Consider the following 25820-nt stretch of genomic DNA (forward strand, 5'->3'; position numbering starts at 1 on the left):
GAAGTGCTTCATGACAGCATCTGTTGGGGGAAAGCAACAAATATTGACATTTTAGTCATTTAGCAGACAGTCTTGCGACTTACAAATGAAAATGTAAGCACTCACTGCTGTAAAATAAAGGGCAGTTAGGGGTTGGGTTTGGGGTCATAAATAAAAATAAATGATGGAAAAACTTGTGAAAAGCTTATCAGATTCAGTTTAATAAGAAATCATTGACCTTTAATTCCCTATTTGCAATGATTGATTTGTAAATTCAATTAACGGATAGTTCACTTTTTTACAGCCGGTCTGCTGGTTCCTTGCTCTGAAAGTAGTCTATGGGCCAGGAGAAACTGTAATCCATGGTTTAGGGTTGTTTAAATAGCCCCTATTAACTTGAGGGGATTTTGCCACTAACATGGAACTTTGTCTAATTGCCCCCACCACCCACAGTGTTTTTGTTAGCCAACTGACTATACATTATTTTTTAAAGTGAACTAACCCTGTTTTGGGGTATTCATTTTTAAAGGGATACTGAGAGTCATGAATACCATTTGAATGAATACCAGTCTCAACGTGCAGTTTGGAGATGAATGAAGTCAACATGCCATGAGTCATAATATTATTTTTTAAATATCATGACAACACTGTAAAATGCTCATTTCCAATCGGTGAACAAAAACCTACTCACCAGTTATTGCGGCCACTTTTTCAGGATCCAATCTTCATTTTTTTCTCCCCATCATCTCCCCTTTTAGCTTTGCCACCTAGAATTGTTTAAATGAAATAACTTAAGTGTCATAAATACTTATCCAAAGTCATAATGACACAGCCAGATATTTACAATTTAGTTCGGTCTGAAGATGTGCAAAGCTTTCATCAAGGCAAAGGGTGGCTACTTTGAAGAATCTCAAATATAACATATTTTGATTTGTTTAACACTTTTTTGGTTACTACATGATTCAATGTGATATTTCATAGTTGTGATGTCTTCACTATTATTCTACAATGTAGAAAAATCCTGTAATGAGTAAGTGTCCAAACTTTTGACTGGTACTGTACCACAGCCATTGTCGCATAGAATTAGAATGAGAAGAACGGACATTCCCATCCGAAACAGTGTAACAGCAAGTAACCCTTTTTCACAGGCGACGCATCTCCGACACAACGCCTGTTATCCTTATAGTATGTGCATTCTGAGATGGAGACCTCCCAAAAATTATCCAGTGTTATTGGATGTTCTTCGAACTATTGAGCCTGAGAACTCTCCTCACACCCAAGGCAGAGCCCCTACTAGCCATGATCTAAGGGCCTATACCCCTTCTAGTAATTCTTAGGTCTATACAAATCTCTGTATATACACCACCCAGGTTGTTTTTCAGCAACATGTCGACATCTACAGCAGGGTTTCGCAAACTCGGTGGGTGCACCTCCCAAGAGAATTCTCTTCGGTTATAGTCACAGCCGAGTATATTCCGCCTCAAGCCATGAAGGACGTCAAGGAACTACACTGGACTTTGTGCAAAAAATTTGGAGGAAAATACTACCGAAGTTCTATCAACAGATTGCCTGGAGTACTCACGCTTCATAAACTCTCGATCATTGTTACTCTCCTTTCTGGGATGGCTACAAGGCACTCCCCCGCCCTCCCTTTCATAAAATTAGATCACGACTCCATCCTGCGCCTCCCTTCCCATAGGCAGAAACAAAAAGAACAGGAAGTACCCATCAGGAGGTGTATAGGGGATGTTCCAACTGTGACTGTTAAAACATGCCCAAACCAAAAAACATGGATAGATGGCAACTTTCAGCAAACCTGAAAGTGCAAACCACCGCATTTAACCACAGCAAGGTGACTCAGAATAGGGTTGAATTCAAACAGTGTAGTCATTCACTCAGTAAGGCAAACAAACAGGCAAAGCGTTAGTACAGAGACTAAGTGGAGTCGTAATTCTACGGCTCAGACACGAGACCTATGTGGCAGGGTCTACAGACAATCACAGACTACAAAGGGAAAACCAGCCACGTCGTGTATACCGACGTCTTGCTCCTGGACAAGCTTTGCCCGCTTTGAGGATAACACAGTGCCACCGGCGTGGCCCACTCCCAAGGACTGTGGGCTGTCGTTCTCCGTGGCCGACCTGACTGCACACTGCCCTATCCCATCTGGACAAGAGGAATACCAATGAAAGAATGCTGTTCATTGACTATAGCTCAGCCTTCAACAACACAGGATCCTCCAAGCTCATCCTTACGCTCAGGGCCCTGGATCTGAAACCCACCCTGTGTAACTGGGTCCTGGACTTCCTGACGTGCCACCCCCAAGTGGTGAAGGTAGGAAACAACATCTCCACTACACTGATCCTCAACGCAGGGGCCCCACAAGGGTGCATGCTCATCCCCCTCCTGTACTCTGTCGTGTCTTTGGCTATGGCGGATTAAGGGATATGACATGCTATTCTAAAACATCCTTTCTCTGTAATTAATATTACCTGATTGAGCTAATCGTGTAAATGTAATTAACTAGAAAGTCGGGGCACCACGAAAGAGTGTTTATAGAGCTGTTATCTTCCGAAGAAACTCTTAAAGACCTAGTCATATTTTATATCAATAGCAGTCAATATTAATCGTCACCTTATTTCAGTCTCATCTGAAAGTTGTAAATTCTTGGTTTTCACGAACCCTGGCTAACAAGTTGAATCAGCAATACAAAATTGGGTTAAATTATTTATTTACTAAATATCTAACTAATCACACAGAATTACATATACACAGAATGCAAATTATGTCATACAGAAAACCACCCTGGTGGACGGAGCCGACATGACGGCTGGTTACACAAAGGAAAGGGGGGTTGGGTTTGAGTGAAAGAGCGGGAAGACTGAGGAACAAAGGGAGAGGCTATGCTATCGTAAATACAGTTTCTTATGCATTCTAAATTACCGCCCATTTGGAAAAGGAAAATGCAATAAATATTTACTCTGAGCTGCGCTTCGGTAGGTTGGTCGTAGATGCTGGCCGTATTGGCCAACAGAGATCTTTCTGTCCTCGGAAGAATGTCTCTGGTGGTACATTGGATACGTTGTAGTATCGCTGTTGTGTGTTAGACTGGATACGTTGTCCGTCCTTTCCTAGCCCACGTTTACAGCGGCCGCTGCTAACTCAACGGCTAGGAGGTATCCCTTCTGTAGTGAATAAGAGTTCAAAGTTCATACCATTCGCCACCAAAGCTCACGCCGAGGTTGGCTTAGTTCTGTAGTTATCTGACTCCTTCTGACATCGGACCATCACCCTAATGTACCCCGAACAGAAAGTTATTCTCCCTTTTAACGCAGAGGCCGCAGGCGTACTCGGAATAGAAGGTTACATTTGTCAAGGACTTATATAGTGGAGGGAGAGAAGGGTGTGTTTCATAGTTTATAACCAATGTCTCTTCACAGGGGCGGGCCACTGATAGCGCAGAGCTCTAACCTTATGAAAACCCAATTCTCTCATTTGGAAGCTACAATTACATTTAATCTTTTCACAAATAGTTTCATATTCAAACATTTAAATTGCACAACAATTCCATGTGAATCTGATAACTAGAATGTGTAGACTTTCCCAGATACAGTTTATGTCATCCTGTTATCAGTCATAATGTCTCAGATGACAACCGAACTGACATCATATTCATTAAGTACCAACGCATATTTTCAACTGGTTCTATTACCGAAATATGGTTCCTTTCCCCCCACTTGTTTGATGTTCCCAGACTCTGTTTAACAAAGGCTATTCAAGAGTCCTTCAGTAGAGTCAGAGAGAGAGGGAAGGGAGAAGGTATTTATGGGGGGTCATGAACCTTACCCACAGGCCAACGTCATGACAACTCCCTCATCACCCATGATTGCGTGGCCACACACGCCTCCAACTCAATCATCAAGTTTGCATACGACACAACAGTAGTAGCCCTGATTACCAACAATGACGAGACAGCCTACAGGGAGGAAGTGAGAGCCCTGAGCGGTGCCAGGAAAATAACCTCTCCCTCAACGTCAACAAAATGAAGGAGCCGATCGTGGACTTCAGGAGACAGCAGACACTCCCCTATCCACATTGACGGGATCGAAGTGGGGAAGGTGAAAAGCTTCAAGCTACTCAGCGTACACATCACTGACAATCTGAAATGGTCCATCCACACAGACAGTGTGGCCTGTTCAACCTCAGGAGGCTGAAGAAAGTCAGCTTGGCCCCCAAGACCCTCAAACCTTTACAGAGAGCATCCTGTCGGGCTGTATTGCCACCTGGTACGGCAACTGCACCACCCGCAACCGCAGGGCTCTCCAGAGGGTGGTCCGGTCTGCCTAACACCGGGGACACACTGCCTGCCCTCCAGGACACCTACAGCACCCCAGGAAGGCCAAAAAGATCATCAAGGACAACCACCCCCTGTTCACCCCGCTATTTCATCTTTATTTAATTAGGCAAGTCAGTTAAGAACAAATTCTTATTTTCAATGACAGCCTAGGAACAGTGGGTTAACTGCCTTGTTCAGGGGAAGAACATCATATTTGTACTTTGGGGATTTGAACTTGCAACCTCTTGGTTACTAGTCCAATGCTCTAACCACTAGGCTATGCTGCCACCCCAGAAGGCAAGGTCAGTACAGGTTCACCGAAGCTAGGATCGAGAGACTGAAAAACTGCTTCTTTCTCAACGCCATCAGACTTAAATAGCCATCAGTAGCCGGCTTCCACCCGATTACTTAACACGGCAACTTAGAGGCTACTGTCCTATGTACATAGACATGGAACACTGGTCACTTTAATAATGTTTACATATTGTTTTACCCATTTCATATGTATATACTGTATTTTAGTCATTGCCACTCTGACATTGCTCGTCCTAATATTTATTTCTTAATTCCTTTTTAGATTGGTGTGTATTGTTGTGAATTGTTAGATACTACTGCACTGTTGGCGCTAGGAACACAAGCATTTCGCTACACCTGCAATAACATCTAATATGTATACAGTATGTGACCAATAAATGTGATTTGATTTAGCTAATACAATGACTTGTATTTAAAAATATACCTTCCAAGTATTTATCTTAACCTCGTGCACTGTTTCAGTAAAAAAAATGCCTTTGAATAGTGTGAGCGGACCAAGTAATTGGGCGTCACTCTAAAGCGGGAAGGTGGAACAAACGAGTCAGGAGTAGGTTTTCTTGATTGAACAAAGTTCTATATTGAGGGCATTTGGACAACACAAACACTACAACAGAATCAATGAAACTCTCAAAAGGAAAAAACATATCTTCTTCTCCAGAGCAAAACAGGAACACAATACGATTGTCTTTAAATTACCACAAAAAGTCACGCCATTGTCACCGTCTTAATGGTTCTTCATAGATAGCTCCTCTGTCTCGGTGGCCATCTTCCAGAGATAGTCCCCCCCCTCCTTCTTGCTGGTTCCATACTCTCTCTTATAGGGGAAGGAGAATATCTCATTAGTAGTGTCAGCTGTGCTTAATTGCCTCTGGTTACCTTGTCTCCCATGCCTTGTTGGGCTACCATCCGTGAGCCCAGCCTGCCCTCTGGTGGTCCTTCCACAATAGCTAAATGAACAATAAACCAGTACAGCCATTTAAATACAGAGCCAGCTAACGGTAGCCTCTAAGCTAATAGCAACCATATAGGCTTGACAGGCTAGAGCGGGAGATTTATGACTCCAGTGTCAGTCATTTTTGCAATTCATTCCAGTCATTGGCAGCAGAGAACTGGAAGGAAAGGCGGCCAAAGGAGGAGTTGGCTTTGGGGATGAACAGTGAAATATACATGCTGGAGAGCGTGCTATGGGTGGGTGTTGCTATGGTGACCAGTGAGCTGAGATAAGGCGGGGCGTTACCTAGCAAGACTTATAGATGAACTGTAGCCAGTGGGTTTGGTGACGAATATGTAGCGAGGGCCAGCCAACGAGACCATACAGGTCACAGTGGTGGGTAGTATATGGGGCTTTGGTGACAAAACGGATGGCACTGTGGTAGACTGCATCCAATTTGCTGAGTAGAGTGTTGGAGGCTATTTTGTAAATGACGTTGCCGAAGTCAAGGATTGGTAGGATAGTCAGTTTTACGAGGGTATGTTTTGAGTGTTTGAGTGAAAGAGCGGGAAGACTGAGGAACAAAGGGAGAGGCTATGCTATCGTAAATACAGTTTCTTATGCATTCTAAATTACCGCCCATCTGGAAAAGGAAAATGCAATAAATATTTACTCTGAGCTGCGCTTCAGTAGGTTGGTCGTAGATGCTGGCCGTATTGGCCAACAGAGATCTTCCTGTCCTCGGAAGAATGTCTCTGGTGGTACATTGGATACGTTGTAGTATCGCTGTTGTGTGTTAGACTGGATACGTTGTCCGTCCTTTCCGTCCTTTCCTAGCCCGCGTTTCCTAGCCCATGTTTGACAACATGAGTGAAGGAGGCTTTTTGTGAAATAGGAAGCCGATTCTAGATACAATTTTGGATTGGAGACACTTAATGTGAGTCTGGAAGGAGAGTTTACAGTCTAGCCGGACGCCTAGGTATTTGTAGTTGTCCACATGTTCAGAACAGTCCAGAGTAGTGATGCTAGTCAGACGTGGGCAGCAACTGGTTTAAGAGCATGCATTTAGTTTTACTAGCATTTAAAAGAAGTTGGAGGCCACGGAAGGTGTGTTGTATGGCAATGAAGCTCATTTGGAGGTTTGTTAACACAGTGTCCAAAGAAGGGCCAGATGTATACAGAATGGTGTCGTCTGCGTAGAGGTGGATCACAGAATCACCAGCCGCAAGAGCGACATCATTGATATATACAGAGAAAAGAGTTGGCCCGAGAATTGAACCCTGTGGCACCCGCATAGAGACTGCCAGAGGTCCGGACAACATGCCCTCCGATTTGACACACTGAACTCTGAGAAGTAGTTGGTGAACCAGGCGAGGCAGTCATTTGAAAAACCTAGGCTGTTGAGTCTGACGATAATGCGGTGATTGACAGAGTGGAACGCCTTGGCCAGGTCGATGAATACAGCTTGTAACGGCTTTCCTCCTCCTCTTCATACGAGAGTGGTGATTCGACCAAGACGCAGCGTTGTTACTTGACATTATATTTATTAAACAAAACCGAAAAACAGGAAGAACACTTGAATAGATACAAAACAACAAACGACGTAGACTGACCTGAACGTAAGAACTTACATGAAACACGAAGAACGCACGAACAGGGAAAAAACAGACTACACAAAAACCAAACGAACAAACAAACCGAAAACAGTCCCGTGTGGCGTAACATACAGACACTGACACAGGAGACAACCACCCACAAACTAACAGTGTGAAAACACCTACCTTAATATGACTCTCAATCAGAGGAAATGAAAACCACCTGCCTCTAATTGAGAGCCATATTAGGTCTCCCTTAAACAAACATAGAAACAGAAAACATAGACTGCCCACCCAAACTCATGTCCTGACCAACTAACACATACAAAAACTAACAGAAACAGGTCAGGAACGTGACATAACCCCCCTTAAGGTGCGAACTCCGGGCGCACCAGCACAAAGTTTAGGGGAGGGTCTGGGTGGGCATCTGACCACGGTGGTGGCTCAGGCCCCTACGACTGACCACCCTCCTATTCCACCCACTTAATTTTTTGGGTAACATCGAGACAAGGGGCAGCACCGGGACAAGGGACAGCACCGGGATAGAGAAGTAGCTCAGGATAGAGAGGTAGCTCAGGATAGAGGGGCAACTCCGGACTGAAGGGCAGCTCCGGACAGAGAGACATCTCTGGACTGAGGGGCAGTTCTGGATAAATAGCCGCTCTGGGCTGACGGCTCTGGACGCTCATGGCTGGCTGACGGCTCTGGACGCTCATGGCTGGCTGACGGCTCTGGACGCTCATGGCTGGCTGACGGCTCTGGACGCTCATGGCTGGCTGACGGCTCTGGACGCTCATGGCTGGCTGACGGCTCTGGACGCTCATGGCTGGCTGACGGCTCTGGACGCTCATGGCTGGCTGACGGCTCTGGACGCTCATGGCTGGCTGGCGGCTCTGGCAGATCCTGTCTGGTTGGCGGCTCTGGCAGATCCTGTCTGGTTGGCGGCTCTGGCAGATCCTGTCTGGTGGCGGCTCTGGCAGATCCTTTCTGGTTGGCGGCTCTGGCAGATGCTTGGGCAAGTTGCTGCAGGGGGTGCAGAGCTGTTGGCCGGGATAGGGGTAGCCAGGTGGAAAGCCTGGCCAGCCGTAGAGAAATGCTTATTTAAATCTACGATAACTTCATCGGTGGTGACAGTGTTTCCTAGCCTCAGTGCAGTGGGCAGATGGGAAGAGGTGCTGTTATTCTCCATGGACTTGTCCCAAAACTTTTTGGAATTAGTGCTACAGGTTGCAAATTTATTTTTGATTAGGCTAGCCTTCACCTGTGTATGGTCAAGGGCAGTCAAGTCTGGGTTGAACCAAGGGCTATATCTGTTCTTAGTTCTACATTTTTTGAATGGGGCATGCTTATTTAAGATGGTGAGGAAAGCACTTTTAACTTCACTAGGGTAGGGGGCAGCATTCGGAATTTTGGATGAAACGCGTGCCCAAATTAAACTGCCTGCTACTCAGGCCCAGAAGCTAGGATATGCATATAATTGGTAGATTTGGATAGAAAACTCTAAAGTTTCCAAAACTGTTAAAATAATGTCTGAGTATAACAGAACTGATATGGCAGGCGAAAATCCATCCAGGAAGTACTATTATTTTGAAAGGCTGTTTTTCCATTGAAAGCCTATCCACCATACAAAGACTTAGGACCCAGTTCACAGTCTATGTTTTCTTCTACATGTGGCCAGTCTTCAGGCATTGTTTCAGGCTTTTACTCTGAAAAATTAGGGAGATACAGCACTTTCAATGAATGGACAGTGGAAATTTCCAGACATGAGCCCAGCGCGTGATCGGGAGCACGCCTTTCTTGTTTCTCCTTTTCTATTGACGAAGCTTTTGTCCGGTTGAAATATTGATTATTCATGACATAAACAACGTGAGGATTGATTTTAAACATCATTTGACATGTTTCTACTAACTTTTATTGTACTTTTTAAACTTTTCGTCTGGATGTTGAGAGCGCGCTTTGTGCCTTTGGATTACTGAACTAAACGCACCATCAAAACGGAGGTTTTTGGACATAAAGAGGTACATTATCAAACATTTATTGTGTAACATGGAGTCCTGGGAGTGCCACCAGATGAAGATCAAAGATAAATGATTAATTTAATTGCTATTTCTGACTTTTGTGAGTCCTCCTTTGCTGGAAAATGTCTGTATGGTGTTGTGGCTAGGCGTTGTCCTAACATAATCACATGGTGTGCTTTCATCGTAAAGCCTTTTTGAAGAACAAGAAGTTTCTTTAAAATGGTGTATAATACTTGTATGCTTGAGGAATTTAAATTATGGGATTTCTGTTTGAATTTGGCACCCTGCAATTTCACTGGCTGTTGTCGAGGTGGGACGCTAGCGTCCCAATGATATCAGAGAGGTTAAAGAGCAACCAGGCATTCTCTGACGGGATGATGTCAATATCCTTCCAGGATACCCGGGCCAGGTCGATTAGAAAGGCCTGCTCGCTGAAGTGTTTTAGGGAGCGTTTGACAGTGATGAGGGGTGATCGTTTGACCGCGGACCCATTACGGACGCAGGCAATGAGGCAATGATCGCTAAGATCCTGGTTGAAGACAGCAGAGGTGTATTTAGAGGGCAAGTTGGTCAGGATGATATCTAAGCGGGTGCCCATGGTTACGGATTTGGGGTTGTACCTGGTAGGTTCCTTGATAATTTATGAGATTGAGGGCATCTAGCTTAGATTGTAGAGTGGACGGGGTGTTAAGCATATCCCAGTTTAGGTCACAACAGTACGAACTCTGAAGATAGATGGGGGGGCAATCAATTCACATATGGTGTCCAGGGCACAGCTGGGGGCTGAGGGGGGGTCTATAGCAAGCGGCAACGGTATCACGGCACAAGGTCTTACAATGTTTATTAATCCAAAGGGGTAGGCAAGAGAATGAATGGTCGTGGACAGGCCATCTGATCTGGTCAATAGCAGATCAGAGTCCACTAGGTACAGAGTGGCAGACAGGCTTGTGGTCAAGGCAGGTAAAGTCCAGAAACAGGCAAGGGTCAAAACCGGGAGGACTAGAAAAAGGAGAATGCAAAAAGCAGGAGAACGGGAAAACCGCTGGTTGACTTGGAAAAATACAGGACGAACTGGCACAGAGAGACAGGAAACACAGGGATAAATACACTGGGGAAAATCAGCAACACCTGGAGGGGGTGGAGACAATCACAAGGACAGGTGAAACAGATCAGGGCGTGACAAACAGTGAGATACTTGTTCCTGGAAAGGTGGATTATTAAAAGTAGAAACTATATACTGAGATCATGTGACATATCATTTGACACTTAGATTGCACACAGGTGGACTTAATTTAACTAATTATGTGACTTCTGAAGCTAATTGGTTGCACCAGATCTTATTTGGTCACCTAATAATCCCCAGTTTACAATTGGCTCATTCATCCCCCTCCTCTCCCCTGTAACTATTCCCCAGGTCGTTGCTGCAAATGAGAACGTGTTCTCAGTCAACTTACCTGGTAAAATAACGGTAAAATAAAATAAATAAATAAAAAATTTAGGGGCTTCATAGCAAAGAGGGTGTATACATTACACGCACCACTTTTCTGTTTTTTATTTTGTAGAACTTTTAGAAACAAGTTATTTTTTTCATTTCACTTCACCAATTTGGATTATTTTGTGTATGTCCATTACATGATATCGAAATAAAAATCTATTTAAATTACAGGTTGTAACGCAACAAAATAGGAAAAACTCCAAGGGGGATGAATACTTTTGCAAGGCACTGTATATTTTTGCTGATTCAAGTGAGCTAGTGTATTCAAACCCGCTGTGGTATTATTTATAATGATTTCATGACTTCACACCTGAATGCCTATACATTAACTTGTAGAAGAAAAGAGGATGAAGGGAAGCGCTACTAAGGTACACAATAGTAAATGTTGGTAGACAGAAGGTGCTCTTTGGTAAAAGGGGTGAATTGGTCATCAAAAAGAAAGGAGGACCAATGCACTCTTAATATAATTAATTAAAATGTCTTTATTTGTATGGCATGTTCAATGGAAACTAAGTTTAAAAACTCTGGCGCGGTTTGGCTGCATGGCCTTTGTCAGGGAGTACAAAGAAATTATAATGCAATGTCCTCTTTTGATCAGATTTTTCCAATCAGCCCTGATTTGAAGAGGGACTGGTTACAGAAGTCATTGGACAACACCTAGTAAGCGATACTATACACATTAAAAAGTGAAGTACTGTAGATATGTTATCAAAAAAGTCAACTCAAAGCTAGAAGTATCAGAACACCTAGAAAGGTAGTTCAAACCTTAAATATGACTGGGAAAGGTGCCAAGAATAGGAAAGCAATCTATTCCATAGTACACTAGAACACAGCAAACATGGACAACAACAGTCCAAACATAGCTGAGGGCAATAGAGCAAAATGTCCACTAGATGACAGCAAATGGACCTATCACGACCCTTAAACCAGAGTACTTAGTAGTCTGTAGTTTGTAAATCCAAAAACTGTTTAAGACGGTCCTCTTTTCTAATTGAGGCCGGAACATGATCAATACCCATAGCTTGTAGGGAGGCAGGGTTGTCATAGTGTAAGAACTTGTAGTGCCGTGCCATGGGGTAGTCTTCATTGCCTACCCGTATGGGGTACTTGTGTTCCGCTAAGCGGTCTTGAAGGCATCTCTTTGTCCGTCCAATGTAGAACACCTTGCACTGTGGACATTCCATGTGACCTACTGACTTCAAACAATGTTCAAAATGTACACTCAGTGGGCCTACACATCACACACCCTTTTGTTTGTCCATTTTCATCTCACACAATTTTACAAGAATTTTCTATATTTTTCAATAGCTCCTTGGTCATGTGACCTACTGACCTCAAGGGTCAGAATGTCCACTGACTCCCCTTCTATATTGCATACCCTTTAGTTTGTCCCCTTCCCCCGGGATCTGTCGCGTTACCACACTGGATGACTTGCAGCGCCCGTCTCCGCCAGTCCGTGGACATTCTGAAATGAGAAAATTTGAAAAATGTATGTAAAAACGTGTGAGATGAAATGGACAAACTAAAGGGTGTAGGGCCTCTGATTGTACATTCCGAACCTTGTTTGAGTCCAGTAGGTCACATGACCAAGGAGCTATTGAAATTTGAAATTTGGAAAAATTAATGTAAAATCGTTTGAGATTGACAAGGGACAAACTAAAGGGTGTGCAATATAGAAGGGTAGTCACTGTGTCACGTTCTGACCATAGTTCTTGTGTGTTTTTCTTGTTTTAGTGTTGGTCAGGACGTGAGCTGGGTGGGCATTCTATGTTGTGTGTCTAGTTTGTCTGTTTCTATGTTTGGCCTAATATGGTTCTCAATCAGAGGCAGGTGTTTTGTGTTGTCTCTGATTGGGAATCATATATAGGTGGCTTGTTTTGTGTTGGGGATTGTGGGTGGTTGTATCCTGTCTTTGTGTTTTCGCTGCACCAGATAGGGCTGTATCGGTTTGCCACGTTTAGTTATTTTGTATCGTTGTAAGTGTTCACTGTTTTGTTTTATTAAACATGTTGAGCACTGGCTACGCTGCGTGTTGGTCCGATCCCTGTTACACCCTCTCTTCTAGTGAAGAGGAGGAAGGCTGCCGTTACACACTGGACCTTCTGAATCTTGTTTGAGTCCAGTAGGTCACATGACCAAGGAGCTATTGAAATTAGAAAGTTGGATAAATTAATGTAAAAAACGTGTGAGATGAAAAGGGACAATCTAAAGGGTGTGCAATGTGTAGGCCCACCGAGTGTACATTCTGTACGTTGTTTGAGGTCAGTATGTCACATGACCAAGGAGCTATTGAAATTTGATTGTAAAAAATGTTGTACTTTTTTACGCCCCCTAACTAATTCAACTAGGAATACAAAATTCTGCTCACATTTCCACGTGTTTATTAGCTTTTCAAAGCAAAATAATGTCCAAATCGTGAAAATATGTCCTGTGCAATGTTGTGCGCAATATTTCCAACATCCTGACACTTATTTGGAGTCTGTGGCTCAAGTGGTTTGAAAGCGATTGAGGTTTGAAAGTGCGAACATCCGTTGAATATCCAACTTGAAACTGTTTTTACCTCAGCGTTGATCAGAGGAGCTAGTCAACAACACAGCTAACACAATAACTTCAAACTGAAGCAGTAAAGACTGCAAACTAGCTGCACTTCGGTTCATTTGACCTTTTTTCAATTGACATATCTTTTATATATATATCCATAAAAATGATGTCAGTTGATTCATGATTTTGACTGGCTAAGAAATGTTGCCTACCTGTCTGTCTAGTCCCGACTCCCGACCCCTACAAGTTCAGTACAATGGGACAGCTGGAGATCGAATTTGAATTTTGAAACAATGTTGCAAATGTCAGAGAGACAGACAGCAAGGTTTATATAAATCTCTGCTGTTGAAAACGAAATATTAGTCTGTAAGAAACAATAGTGAGAACATGTCTAGATGCTTTATACAGTGGAGATGAAGTTTATGAATTGCCTGGCTGGGCTGATGAGAGTGGATTGCGCAGTCAGATGGAACAGAGTAAATAGATTTAGCCGGTGGTAACTTGTGGAATAGACACTGGCTGGAATGTACTTTTAACCAATCAGCATTCAGGATTAGACCCACCCGTTGTATAATTGGCATTATTAACTGTGTGGTTCGAGCCCTGAATGATGATTGGCTGCAATTTTTTTTTTACTGTTCTAATTACGTTGGTAACCAGTTTATAATAGCAATAAGACACCTCGGGGGTTTGTGGTATATGGCCAATATACCACGGCTAAGGGCTGTATCCAGGCATTGCGTCGTGCATAAGAACATCCCTTAGCCATGGTATATTGGCCATGTACCACACCTACTCGTGCCTTATTTCATAAATAATAACAGGCTTGTTTTTCAATGGAAATGTGTGGTGTTTTATGGTCAAATTTGTCTTGTGTTATGTGTTAAATGATGCAATGTGATTCCACACATTTTCATTTAAACATGTCGGGGTATTTTTGCTGGAAAATGTTGGCCCAGCCACTTTTACTTATTCCCAACAACACAGCAATTTCTTCCTACGCCTCTGCCTTCGTAAATATATTTATTGATCTGTTGTACAACAGAGCTGTTTGTCACCCTAAAAACACAAATTCGTTTGCACCTTTTGTCAGAGTGCAAAAACTAAAGTGTGTGGTAGCCTGTGATTCACTGTGGTTTCTTAACTATTAGTAAATTCTGATTTATTTTTTGAAAAACACACTGCAATATTGAAATATACACCTTTTCCAAAGATTGACGTGTGAATCGTGGGATGTTAAGTCTACTTTTGACAATGTTGTTTATTATATGAATACAAGATGGCTTATATTTTATTTTGCTTAATAGTGAATATCATGGCTACCAGTGGCATGGGAATATGGGATTAATCGGATCCATACAGAATTCGAGCAGTGCATGTTATCCATCTGTTTACCCCTGACAGAACGTGACGTATTCAAAATGCTCGACCAATAGAAATGCACAGGGATTATATATTTATAACGTCAGTTGGTACTACCAAAGCGTGCTTGTTTCAAATAATTTGACACGTTCAGCTGCCGACAGTGTACTCGGTAGGTGCGCCCTAAACAAAGCTGAGTTTGCGAAGCGAGAACACTGGAAAGCGCATCTTCCAAGTCGGAGAAAAGGTGAACGCGAAGGGACCTCTCGTCAAATCTGAACTATGGAGCGCTCAAAACAGAGTCACGACAACCAAGCTGACAGTAGACCGACTACAAACGAAAGTTCTCTTAACGGACACTTTGACAGCTTGGTAAAAAAAGACACCCGGAATGTGGGATGTCAAGGGACGGGGACCGCCGGTGAGTCGAGTTCGCACACAGGGTCGTCAGTCGTGGAAAACTGGAAGCATGAGCGCACCCGAAGTATAGAAGACAACGAGATGAGCTTGCCTAGTCTGGCAGCTGCCTACACCACTATTATCCGGGGACTCGGGGAAGACCCGCAAAGACAAGGACTTCTCAAAACTCCGTGGAGAGCCGCAACTGCGATGCAGTTCTTCACCAAGGGATACCAGGAGAAAATAATAGGTGAGTCAGTTCGGAATGCCCTTTGTCAAAACTCAAATATTGTCAACAATCTCCTATGTGGTCAAAAAAGTGACAACTTACCTTTTAATTTACCTGAGTTTTACATGTGATATTTAGATGTCCTTGACTTGGTTACCTAACTCTCATCTAAGACCTATGCAATATGCAAATATGACATTTATGGTGCTTATCTGACCATTACCCATCTATATACAGTACCAGTCAAAAGTTTGGACACACCTACTCATTCCAGTGTTTTTCTGTATTTGTACTATTTTCTACATTGTAAAATAATAGTGAAGACATCAAAACGATGAAATAACACATATGGAATCATGTCATAACCAAAAAGGTTTTTAACAAATCAAAATATATTTTATATTTGAGATTCTTCAAAGTAGCCACCCTTTGCCTTGATGACCGCTTCTCTCAACCAGCTTCATGAGGTAGTCACCTGGAATGCATTTCAATTAACAGATGTGCCATGTTAAAAGTTAATTTGTGGAATTTCTTTCCTTAACGCGTTTGAGCCAATCAGTTGGGGAGGGAGGGGTATTATACAGAAGATAGCCCTATTTGGTAAAAAACAAGTCCATATTATGGCAAGAACAGCTTAAATAAGCAAAGAGAAATGACAGTCCATCATTACTTTAAGACATGAAGGTCAGTCAATCCGGAAAATGTCAAGAACTTTGTTTTTGCGACTGCACTTGAAGAATGTTCAATCAAGCGCTATGATGAAACTGTCTCTCATGAGGACTGCCACAGGAAAGGAAGACCCAGAGTTACCTCTGCTGCAGAGGATAAGTTAATTAGTTACCAACACATGTCAACATCAACTGTTCAGAGGAGACTGCGTGAATCAGGCCTTCATGGTCAAATTGCTGCAAAGAAACCACTACTTAAAGACACTAATAATAAGAAGTCACTTGCTCGGACCAAGAAACACGAGCAATGGACATTAGACCGGTGGAAATCTGTCCCTAGGTCTGAGTCCAAATTTGAGATTTTTGGTTCCAACCGCCATGTCTTTGTGAGACACGGAGTAAAATAGTAATTATTGGCGCTGGAGAGACCAAATTCACTCAAATAAGAAATATTACATTGACCAATGTGATTTAGGCAGTCAAGTAGATAAGACGACATCAAGAAGGAAGGATGCACAATATATTATGTTCATCACACATTTATAGACAAGTAACCTAGCCCTACAAGAAATATGGTGTTGTATCTCAGATTCTCAATTGATGTACTTTCCCTCCCATCCATCTGTGAAATCCCCCTTTCTACACAATACCCCCATCCCTCCATCCTTACAAAATAAACCATGTGCACATCCAGGCTCGACAAATCCCCTGGTCATCCTGACCTGACCATATTGGTTCTCTTTTCCACGGTTGGGGCTGTTTTAGTGGTGGAGCTGGGGAGCTGCCCCTCACAATATTATTACCCCTATCCTCTTCCTCTTCCTCCTCCCCCTCTCATCTGGAGTTGGTTTCGTGTGGAGCACTTTGAGGCTCTGTGTATTACATTTTGAGAGAGAGAGAGACGCACGCGAGGAATGTGTTAGTAGCGCTCTCTGGCTCTCCGGAGCGTAAAAACATGCATCTGGAATAGCTTGAGAATGCTTGGAACCTGCCTGGTTTATATGTATGTACTCAATGCTCCCCCCCCCCCCCCTGTTTGAGGTATGTGTGGTTTGGGAACATGAGGGGACGAACCAAACTGTAAACCCTGCAAAAAGTGAAGAGTCACGATGATATAATGTGTGTGTTCAGCACAGGCATCAGTGGTGGTCTTCTCCCCCTTTTTGGATTGGTTCTTATTTTGCACAACCCCTTTGTTTAAACGTGCAATGCAGGACTAGCACATGCCGTGTGTGTGTGTGCGTGCATATGTTTCTTCATGTGTGTCTTCAATAGGGCCGGGACTATACCAGTATAGCGATAAGAGTTAGTATCGTGGTAAGGAAACAAAACAGTGTAATGGGAAACAAACCTCATTATGTTGTCATCCAGAGTCACGTTTATTTATTTTTTACTCACTATTTTACATACAGCAGGTTTTTAAAGGAGCGAAGAATTTGGTCTGCTTATTTGTCATTTAATTTTTTTCGCGATACTGGTATTGTCCCGGCCCTAGTTTTCATGTGTCTTTTGTGTGTGCTCATATGAGTGACTCATTGAGTGCCCAGGGAATACAGGAAGTGAGTTTGAAGGATGCAGGACTGGATCTTCTTACTCCAACAGTGGACACACACACACTATTTGTAAAAATTCTCACTTAGCCACAGAATTTCCATTTCAAATCCCTTTTTGCTGACCAAGACTTTGTCATTTCCATGTTCTAATAAAAACATTCACTGATGTTTGCTGTGCAAGACAGATTGTGTCCAACAGGGTGTGTAAAGGAATGAAAATCAACCCCTATGATGCTCTCTGTCCTTATTATATTCATATAGTGCATTATACAGTTTGGTTTATAAGACCTGGTCATAATGCCCTATGAATCTAGTTGCTAATTCATTGTTTATTTATATGCTATTAGGCAGTTATTAGCACCTATGTCATGCATGAAGAATAGCTCATAAGGTGTTATAAATGTGCTTATAATACATTGTGAAGTGGGTATTCATAGGAAGTGGTACTGTTCATATTTGTATATGATCCTATGTGCTTATAATGCATTATAAAGATGGTATTCATGTGTTAATGTTTATGTATGATGCTATGCGCTTATAAAGCATTGTTTAGGAATTATTCGTAGGAAGTGTTACCATTCATGTTTATGTATGATGCTATCAACACACATGACCTTCCAAGAAAAATCTGAATGACAGATTGTCACGAGAATTATGTTCTCCATGTTCATGAACCCAATTCAATGAATTACTCAGCCTGAAACCCAGAACTTGTAAGAAACTGGTTGAAATGAATCAGACGGAGGCCAGTCTACAATAGTCAGCAACGTTTATTTACGAGAGCTCTGCCCATCCTTACATGTACATTGGTTTATATACCTCTCATTTTGTCATAACTGTCCCTCCTCCTCTAAGACAATGACAATATAGTTCACAAGTCTTCTCCTTCTCATACATTGCCTGCCACCTGTTATACAATCTACTACAAGCCCAAGGTTTCTCCCCTCCCTGGGTGGGGAGACTTCCTTCCCTGTTATCAGTCCCACAGTGGTCACAAGTTGTCTGCCACAGTTCCTTTCCTGCTAACAGTCCCTATTTCTTATGGACAAACATTATTTATCATTATACAGAGACAGGGTAGAATTCTGTTAGTTATAGTTCTACGTTAAATGTATAAATAATTTAGTCATTATTCATAACACAGATCCTTCAGAACTGCATTTGAACAGAGGCCTGTAAGCAATATGCATGATCTCTCCTTTCACGTAATTAGGAGGTATCCTTTCACGTGGTCTCCTCTTTTATAAAGAACGAAAAGCCCACACTAGGAGCCGTTCATTGAGATTGATGGAGGAGTGGGAGGATGTGTAATACTGTCATTATCTCAGTCACTTGGGAAGACTGGCCTCAGGCTTTAATGTCGTCATTAGGTGTTGACGTGAAGGGGCAGGGGGAGGACAGCACTCCTTCAGGGGGTTGAGAGGGAGAGAAAGGGATCGAGAGGAGAGAGCAACGACTGGGAAAGAGAGAGACCGTGAAGTGGGTAGGGAGAGGAGAGAAGAGGATGAGAGGGAAAGGGAAAGCGTGAGAAAGCTGAGTATGAGCCAACATGGCCACCAGCCCTCTCAACCCCTTTGCGGTGTAACCATAGAGACTCATTGTGTGTGTATGAGATTGTTTGTGATTGTGCATATGTGCCTGCGTGCACGTTTGTGATTGTGTGTGTTTGTCTGAGATGACTTGGGGAGATGCTGATTTGGTTTCCTGTTCTTTTCCTGTTTGTGATTGTGCATCAGAATAGTGGTGTCTGCATTATGTTATGGGTATGCTTATAATCGTTAAGGACTGGAGAGTTTTTCAGGGTACAAAATCAATGTAATGGAGCTAAGCACAGGCAAAATCCTAGAGGAAAACCTGGTTTAGTCTGCTTTCCACCAGACACTGGGAGATGAATTCACCTTTCAGCAGGACTATGACCGAAAACACAAGGCCAAATCTACATTGGAGTTGCTTACGAAGAAGACAGTGAACGAGTGGCCGAGTTAGAATTTTGACTTAAATCTACTTGAAAATCTATGGCAAGACCTGAAAATGGTTGTCTAGCAATAATCAACAACACATTTGACAGAGAACATTTGCACAATCCAGGTGTAGAAAGCTCTTTGAGACTTACAGAGAAAGACTCACAGCTGTCATTGCTGCAAAAGGTGCTTATACACAGTATTGACGAGAGTATGAATAATTACCCTCGTCAAAATTACGAGAAATTAGATATTTCTGTATTTCATGTTCAATAAATTTCCAAAAATGTAACATTTTTTTCTTCTCACTTTGTCATTATGGGGTATTGTGTGTAGATGGGTGAGAAAAAAAATATTTAAACCATTTTGAATTCAGGCTGTAAAACAACAATGTGAAATAAGTCAAAGGGTATCAATACTTTCTGAAGGCATTGGTCTAAACATGCATAGTCCATCATCGAAACTTGGTTAGATGGTGATGACTGACTTATCACACCCTACGATGTATGGAGAACCTGTTACCGTTTTATTTTGTTGTTAGCCATGATCTCATCACGGCACCCAAACCTGGCAGCTGCTGCTCATTCAGGCAACGAGACGACGACACTGCATCAACACCGCAGGGCCCTGAAGCAACAAGTCAGACAATTGGCTTACCACAGAAACGTTCCTCCCACCCCAACCTCCGTAGATAGGCGGCCAGGAAATTAAAATCTCAGTCAGGGAGAAAGGAGGTCCGCACAAACCGCTATAACCGTTAGATTTATTTGAACAATTATATGAGCTCCGCTACGAGGGAAAACAAAACAGAGAGTGGTATATGGGGTCGAGAGGTAATTACAGTGTTTGCCAGAGAAACAACAGGCATACATTGCCTTGAAAAAGTATTTGCCCCCTTTCCGATTTTCTCTATTTTTGCATATTTCTGACACTGAATGTTATCAGATCTTCAACCAAAACCTAATATTAGATAATTGGAACCCGTGTGAACAAATGAGACAATGTTGAGACTTATTTAATTTATTTCAATTATGTAACACCCAATGCCACTGTGTGAAAAAGCCATTGTCCCCTTACACTCAATAACTGGTTGTGACATATTTAACTGCAATGACTGCAACCAAATGCTTCCTGTAGTTGTTGATCAGTCTCTCACATCGCTGTTGAGGAATTTTGGCCCACTCTTCCATGCAGCACTGCTTTCACTCAGCGACATTCGTGGGTTTTTGAGCATGAACCACTCGTTTCAGGAGGTCCAACATCTCAATTGGATTTAGGTCTAGACTTTGACTTGGCCATTCCAGAACCTTGAATTTGTTGCTTTTCAGCCATTCTAATGTAGACTTTTGTGTGTGTTTTGGTCATTGTCTTGCTGCATGACCCAGCTGGCTTCAGCTTCAGCTCACGGATGGATGGCCAGACATTCTCCCTGGATGGGAGATCAGATGCAGTTGGAAGTGGTGTTGGAGGGCTAATAGGAGGCACTCTTATCACTGGTCCAATTTTTTTTTAAATCCTAATGCACCAGGACATTGCCCTGTGTAAGGTGCAGTCTTTCGGATGGGATGTTAAACGGATGTCCTAACTCTCTGTGGTCACTAAAGATCCCATGGCACTTGTAGGGGTGTTAACCCCGGTGTCCTTGCTAAATTCCCAATCTGGCCCTCATACCATCATGGCCACCTAATCATCCCCAGCTTCCAATTGGCTCAATTCATCCCCCCTCCTCTCCCCTGTAACTATTCCCTAGGCCATTGCTGTAAATGAGAACGTGTTCTCAGACTCCTTACTTGGTTAAATAAATAAAACAAAGTAGAGTGCCACCATTAGGTAAAAAAAATGTTTATTTTGGAACAGTGACATATTTCAAACCTAGACTTTCAAATCTCTTATTCCCCAACATGGGTACAATTGGGGTTTTTGCCTTGTGAAAGCCTAACACTGTAAGATCATATTTTCTAACTTAGCCAGTCATGTTGGCAGTAGAACAAGCTTTCAAATCATTCCCACCTGACCCAGATTGCGATTTATAATAGACTGTTTTGGATTGCGCAATTGTGTGACGGCCGGGTTGTGTTCCAAGTGAAACAACTACACGTGTAGTTGCTCTAGTTCCTCAACGGCAGAGCTAGGAGAGTTTTTTTAAAGTACCTTTTTATAGTTGAAGACTTCTTTGAGTCATAAAAGTGCTTTGAAATTGATTAGGAACTGTGCACACTTTGGAGAGGTGTGTGGCCACTTGGCGACACCCGTTAGTCCTCTCACTCAAACCCTTGTCCTTGTTTTAGTCTTATGTTGCACCTACCCCACATTTTCCAGGAATAGTCTTATCGTAGTACTGAAAATATCCAGAGTATTTTCAGATTTTTTTTATCAACAAATGCTTCAAAAAGTACATGAAATGTAAAATGCACATAAAATCAACAAGTGTAATGTTTGGATTCAGTCTTGTCAGGTGAACTGTTGTGTACTCACCTTTGGTCTAATCATTTCCCCATAATCTCCAAACTGTTCCCTTTCAAATGCTACCGTGGTTATGCACTTGCTTTTCATATGTCTTCTGTAAGAATCTTTTCAATTTAGCCCTATCTATATGGGCCAATTCCCATGAGTTCTTCAAGGCTATACGCTGACCTTTTTTTACAAGGAGCACGTGAAAAATAGAGATGCACACAAAGATATTAATTAAGGAGCACAATAAAAAATATTTGCGATATTCATTTCTTAATTTTTCTTGGCACACTGGTGCTCCTGAACTAAAATTCCAGGTTGCACAGCAAAATATTTAGGAACATATGCGAGTAAAATGGTCACACCGTAGAGCCCTGTTCTGCATGGAAGTGTGTCTCTCGCTCGCTCAAATGCTAGGCCCACTATAGGTCCTATTTCTGCAACATTCAAATGTACAAACATGATTGATTTAGATTTTAGCATGTATTGATGGTTTAATGAGACATCAGCTGGTGATAATATAGTGCCGTCGATCGTTGCAATAGGCCCCTTGTTATTTGATTATATTCCAATTGGCTACATTCTGTAGTCTACCCGCTAGCCTATCCAATGTCACATAATGGACGGTGTGAAAACCAATAATAGGCATCTGTGTTCCCATGGCTGAGTTGATGAGCTGATTTGGGCCCTCAGTTGATTGACAGATGTAGGCCTACTGTAAAACAAACTATCCTCCAGTGTGGATGCTCGTCCACGTTTGATAGTTAGGCTACAGTATGTATAATTTGTCAATATAGTTTTGGTCTTTGGTGTGATTGAAAGCCTGTATTGTTTGGCTTTAATATTTCATTTTGTAAAGCTGTCAAGGTGTTTATGCGTTTGAGCTTGTCACGCCCTGACCTTAGAGAGCCGCGTAGGGAGCGGGGGCTACGTCCCGAACCGGAGCCGCCACCGAGGGTAGATGCCCACCCGGACCCTCCCCTATAGGTTCAGGTTTGCGGCCGGGTGTCCGCACCTTTGCGGTCAGGGTACTGTCACGCCCTGACCTTAGCCGTTTTATTTCTCTATTTGGTTAGGTCAGGGTGTGATTTGGGGTGGGCATTCTATGTTGTCTATTTCTTTGTTGTTTTTGCCTAGTGTGGTTCCCAATCAGAGGCAGCTGTCTATCGTTGTCTCTGATTGGGGATCATATATAAGTTGTCATTTTCCGTTTGGGTTTTGTGGGGTGTTTTCCGTTTAGTATCTGTGCCTGACGGAACTGTTCGCTTTCGTTTTTGTATTCGTTATTTTTTTTTTGGAGTGATTCTTGACAAATAAAGATCATGAACACTTTCCACGCTGCGCTTTGGGTTGTTTTGTATTATTTTGGTTAACGCTTTACTTGACACCCATAACCATGTCATATGTCATAACAGCTGACATAACTTGTTATAATATGGTCATAAGACCGTCATGGCACCTATATTTAGACCTGTTGTGATATACTGTATATTGTGTTATTTTATGGCTGGTTATGACACCTACATAAGAGTGTAAAAACCTACCACAGTAGTTATTTTATGACTGGTTAAAAGTCTTACTCACATCGGCTACAGAGACCGTGATCACACAGTCGTCCGGAACAGCTGATGCTTCATGCATGCTTCAGTGTTACATGCCTCGAAGGCAGCATAGAAGTTGTTTAGCTCGTCTGGTACGCTTGTGTCGCTGGGCAGCTCATGGCTGTGCTTCCCTTTGTTGTCTGTAATAGTTTGCAAGCCCTGCCACATCCGACGAGCGTCGGAGCCGGTGTAGTACGATTCAAACTTAGTCCTGTACTGACGCTTTGCCTGTTTGATGGTTCGTCGGAGGGCATAGCGGATTTCTTATAAGCTTCCGGGTTAGAGTTCCGCTCCTTGAAAGCGGCAGCTCTGCCCTCTAGCTCAGTGCGGATGTTGCCTGTAATCCATGGCTTCTGGTTGGGGTATGTGCGTACGGTCACTGTGGGGACGACGTCATCGATGCACTTATTGATGAAGCCAGTGACTGATGTGGTGTACTCCTCAATGCCATTGGAAGAATTCCGGAACTTATCCCAGTCTGTGCTAGAAAAACAGTCCTGTAGCTTAGCATCCGCTTCATCTGACCACTTTCTTATTGACCGAGTCACTGGTGCTTCCTGCGTTTGTTTTTGCTTGTAAGCAAGAATCAGGAGGATAGAATTATGGTCAGATTTACCAAATGGAGGGCGGTGAGAGCTTTGTACGTGTCTCTGTGTGTTGAGTAAAGGTGGTCTAGAGTTTTTTTTTTTGTTTTTTTTTTTTACCCCTCTGGTTGCACATTTAACATGCTGGTATAAATGAGGTAAAACCCATTTGAGTTTCCCTGCATTAAAGTCTCCGGCCAATAGGAGCGCCGCATCTGGATGAGTGTTTGCCGTTTATGGCCCTTTATGGCTCAAAATACAGATAAACTCTCTTGGTAAATAGTGTGGTCTACAGCTTATCATGAGATACTCTACCTCAGGCCAGCAAAACCTTGAGACTTCCTTAGATTTTGTATACCAGCAGTGGTTTACAAATATACATAGACCGCCACCCCTTGTCTTACCAGAGGCCGCTGTTCTATCCTGCCGAAAAAGCTTAAAACCTGTTGGGGATGGGGGCGCTGTTTAGACTATTTATGCTAATTGGGTAATTTTTGAAACGGCTTCCCACAAAATCCTTGATCGTACAATATGCATATTATTATTATTATTGGATAGAAAACAGTCTATAGTTTCTATAGGAGTTGAAATTTTGTCTCTAAGTGGAACAGAGCCCATTCTACAGCAATTTCCCTGACATGGATTCAGATTTCAGAAATGTTGGCCACTGTTCTGAAGTCAGTTAAAAGGGCACTCTTATTGCTATGACTGTACGGACACTTCTTACGTCTTCCCCTGGATGCCTTTACGTGATGACGATTCCAATGGGGTCGATTGCTCGTTCACAGGCCCTACAAATGAAAAAACCCTGAGGCTAGTCATTCTTTTGGAGCTGCGTCATGCGCCTAGAGGACACCGGCCCTCTCCTGTTCCAAGCATTAGTGAAGGGGGTAATATTACTCGGGTCATGTTTCTACTCGTTATGGGAGTTAAAAACATCATAAGGTAGTTAATTTAAAGCGTTTTATAGCAATTTATATCCGTTTAGTGCGATTTTGGGACATTTATTTTTGAAACGATGTGAATAGTTGGGCACGCTTTTCAGTTCATCCCGAACGCAGTTGGCATTTCCACATGGCAAGAGGACAGCTTTCCACCAAAAGACGATTTCTCCCAAGAAAGGATCCTTTGCCCAAGATACTGATGGAAGAACAGCTCAAGGTAGGACATTTTTATTATGATAAATCGTGTTTCTGTCGAAACATTTTAGTGGCTTAGGACGCCATGTTTTTTGACGTAGCTTCGCTTGGCGCAAACTGTATTGAAAAGTAAGGATAAATTAAAAAATGTAATTCCGCAATTGTATTAAGAATTAAATTGTCCATCAATCCCTGTCCACCCTATATTTTTTAGTCACGTTTATGAGTATTTATGTATAAGAGTAGATCACTGTCTAAGTGGCGCAAGGACATTTTCTGACCAGCTTGTCTACATTTCACATTGTCTAACCATGATTTTGGTGGCTAAATATAAACATTTGCGATCAAACTCTATATGGATTGTGTAATATGATGTTACAGGAGTGTCATCGGAAGAATTCTGAGAAGGTTAGTGAAAAAATTAATATCTTTTGGCGATGTTGACTTTTATCGCTCACTTTGGCTAGAATCAATGCTGGGCTGCTATGTGCTATGTGCTATGCTAATATAACGATTTATTGTGTTTTCGCTGTAAGACACTTAGAAAATCTGAAATATTGTCTGTATTCACAGGATCTGTGTCTTTCGATTCGTGTATGCTGTGTATTTTTACGAAATGTTTGATGATTAGTAAGTAGGTAAACACGTTGCTCTAAGTAGTTT

At 42.5% G+C, this 25820-nt stretch overlaps 1 protein-coding gene across 2 annotated transcripts in view; it reads left to right on the top strand.

Annotated features, from left to right (window-relative positions):
* Positions 1-14668: 14668 nt before the first annotated feature.
* The window catches only part of LOC129812525 (GTP cyclohydrolase 1), a 40270-nt gene continuing 29118 nt past the window's right edge, over positions 14669-25820 (top strand). Inside the window, exon 1 of one of the 2 annotated variants that reach the window (XM_055864150.1) lies at positions 14669-15221. In XM_055864150.1, coding sequence (XP_055720125.1) covers positions 14855-15221 — 367 coding nt within the window. In that variant the 5' untranslated portion in view covers positions 14669-14854. The remainder of the gene's footprint in view (positions 15222-25820) is intronic. The other variant, XM_055864149.1, reaches the window with a different exon arrangement.

Source organism: Salvelinus fontinalis, chromosome 16 (genome assembly GCF_029448725.1).
Source record: "Salvelinus fontinalis isolate EN_2023a chromosome 16, ASM2944872v1, whole genome shotgun sequence".
Taxonomy (NCBI): Eukaryota; Metazoa; Chordata; class Actinopteri; order Salmoniformes; family Salmonidae; genus Salvelinus; species Salvelinus fontinalis.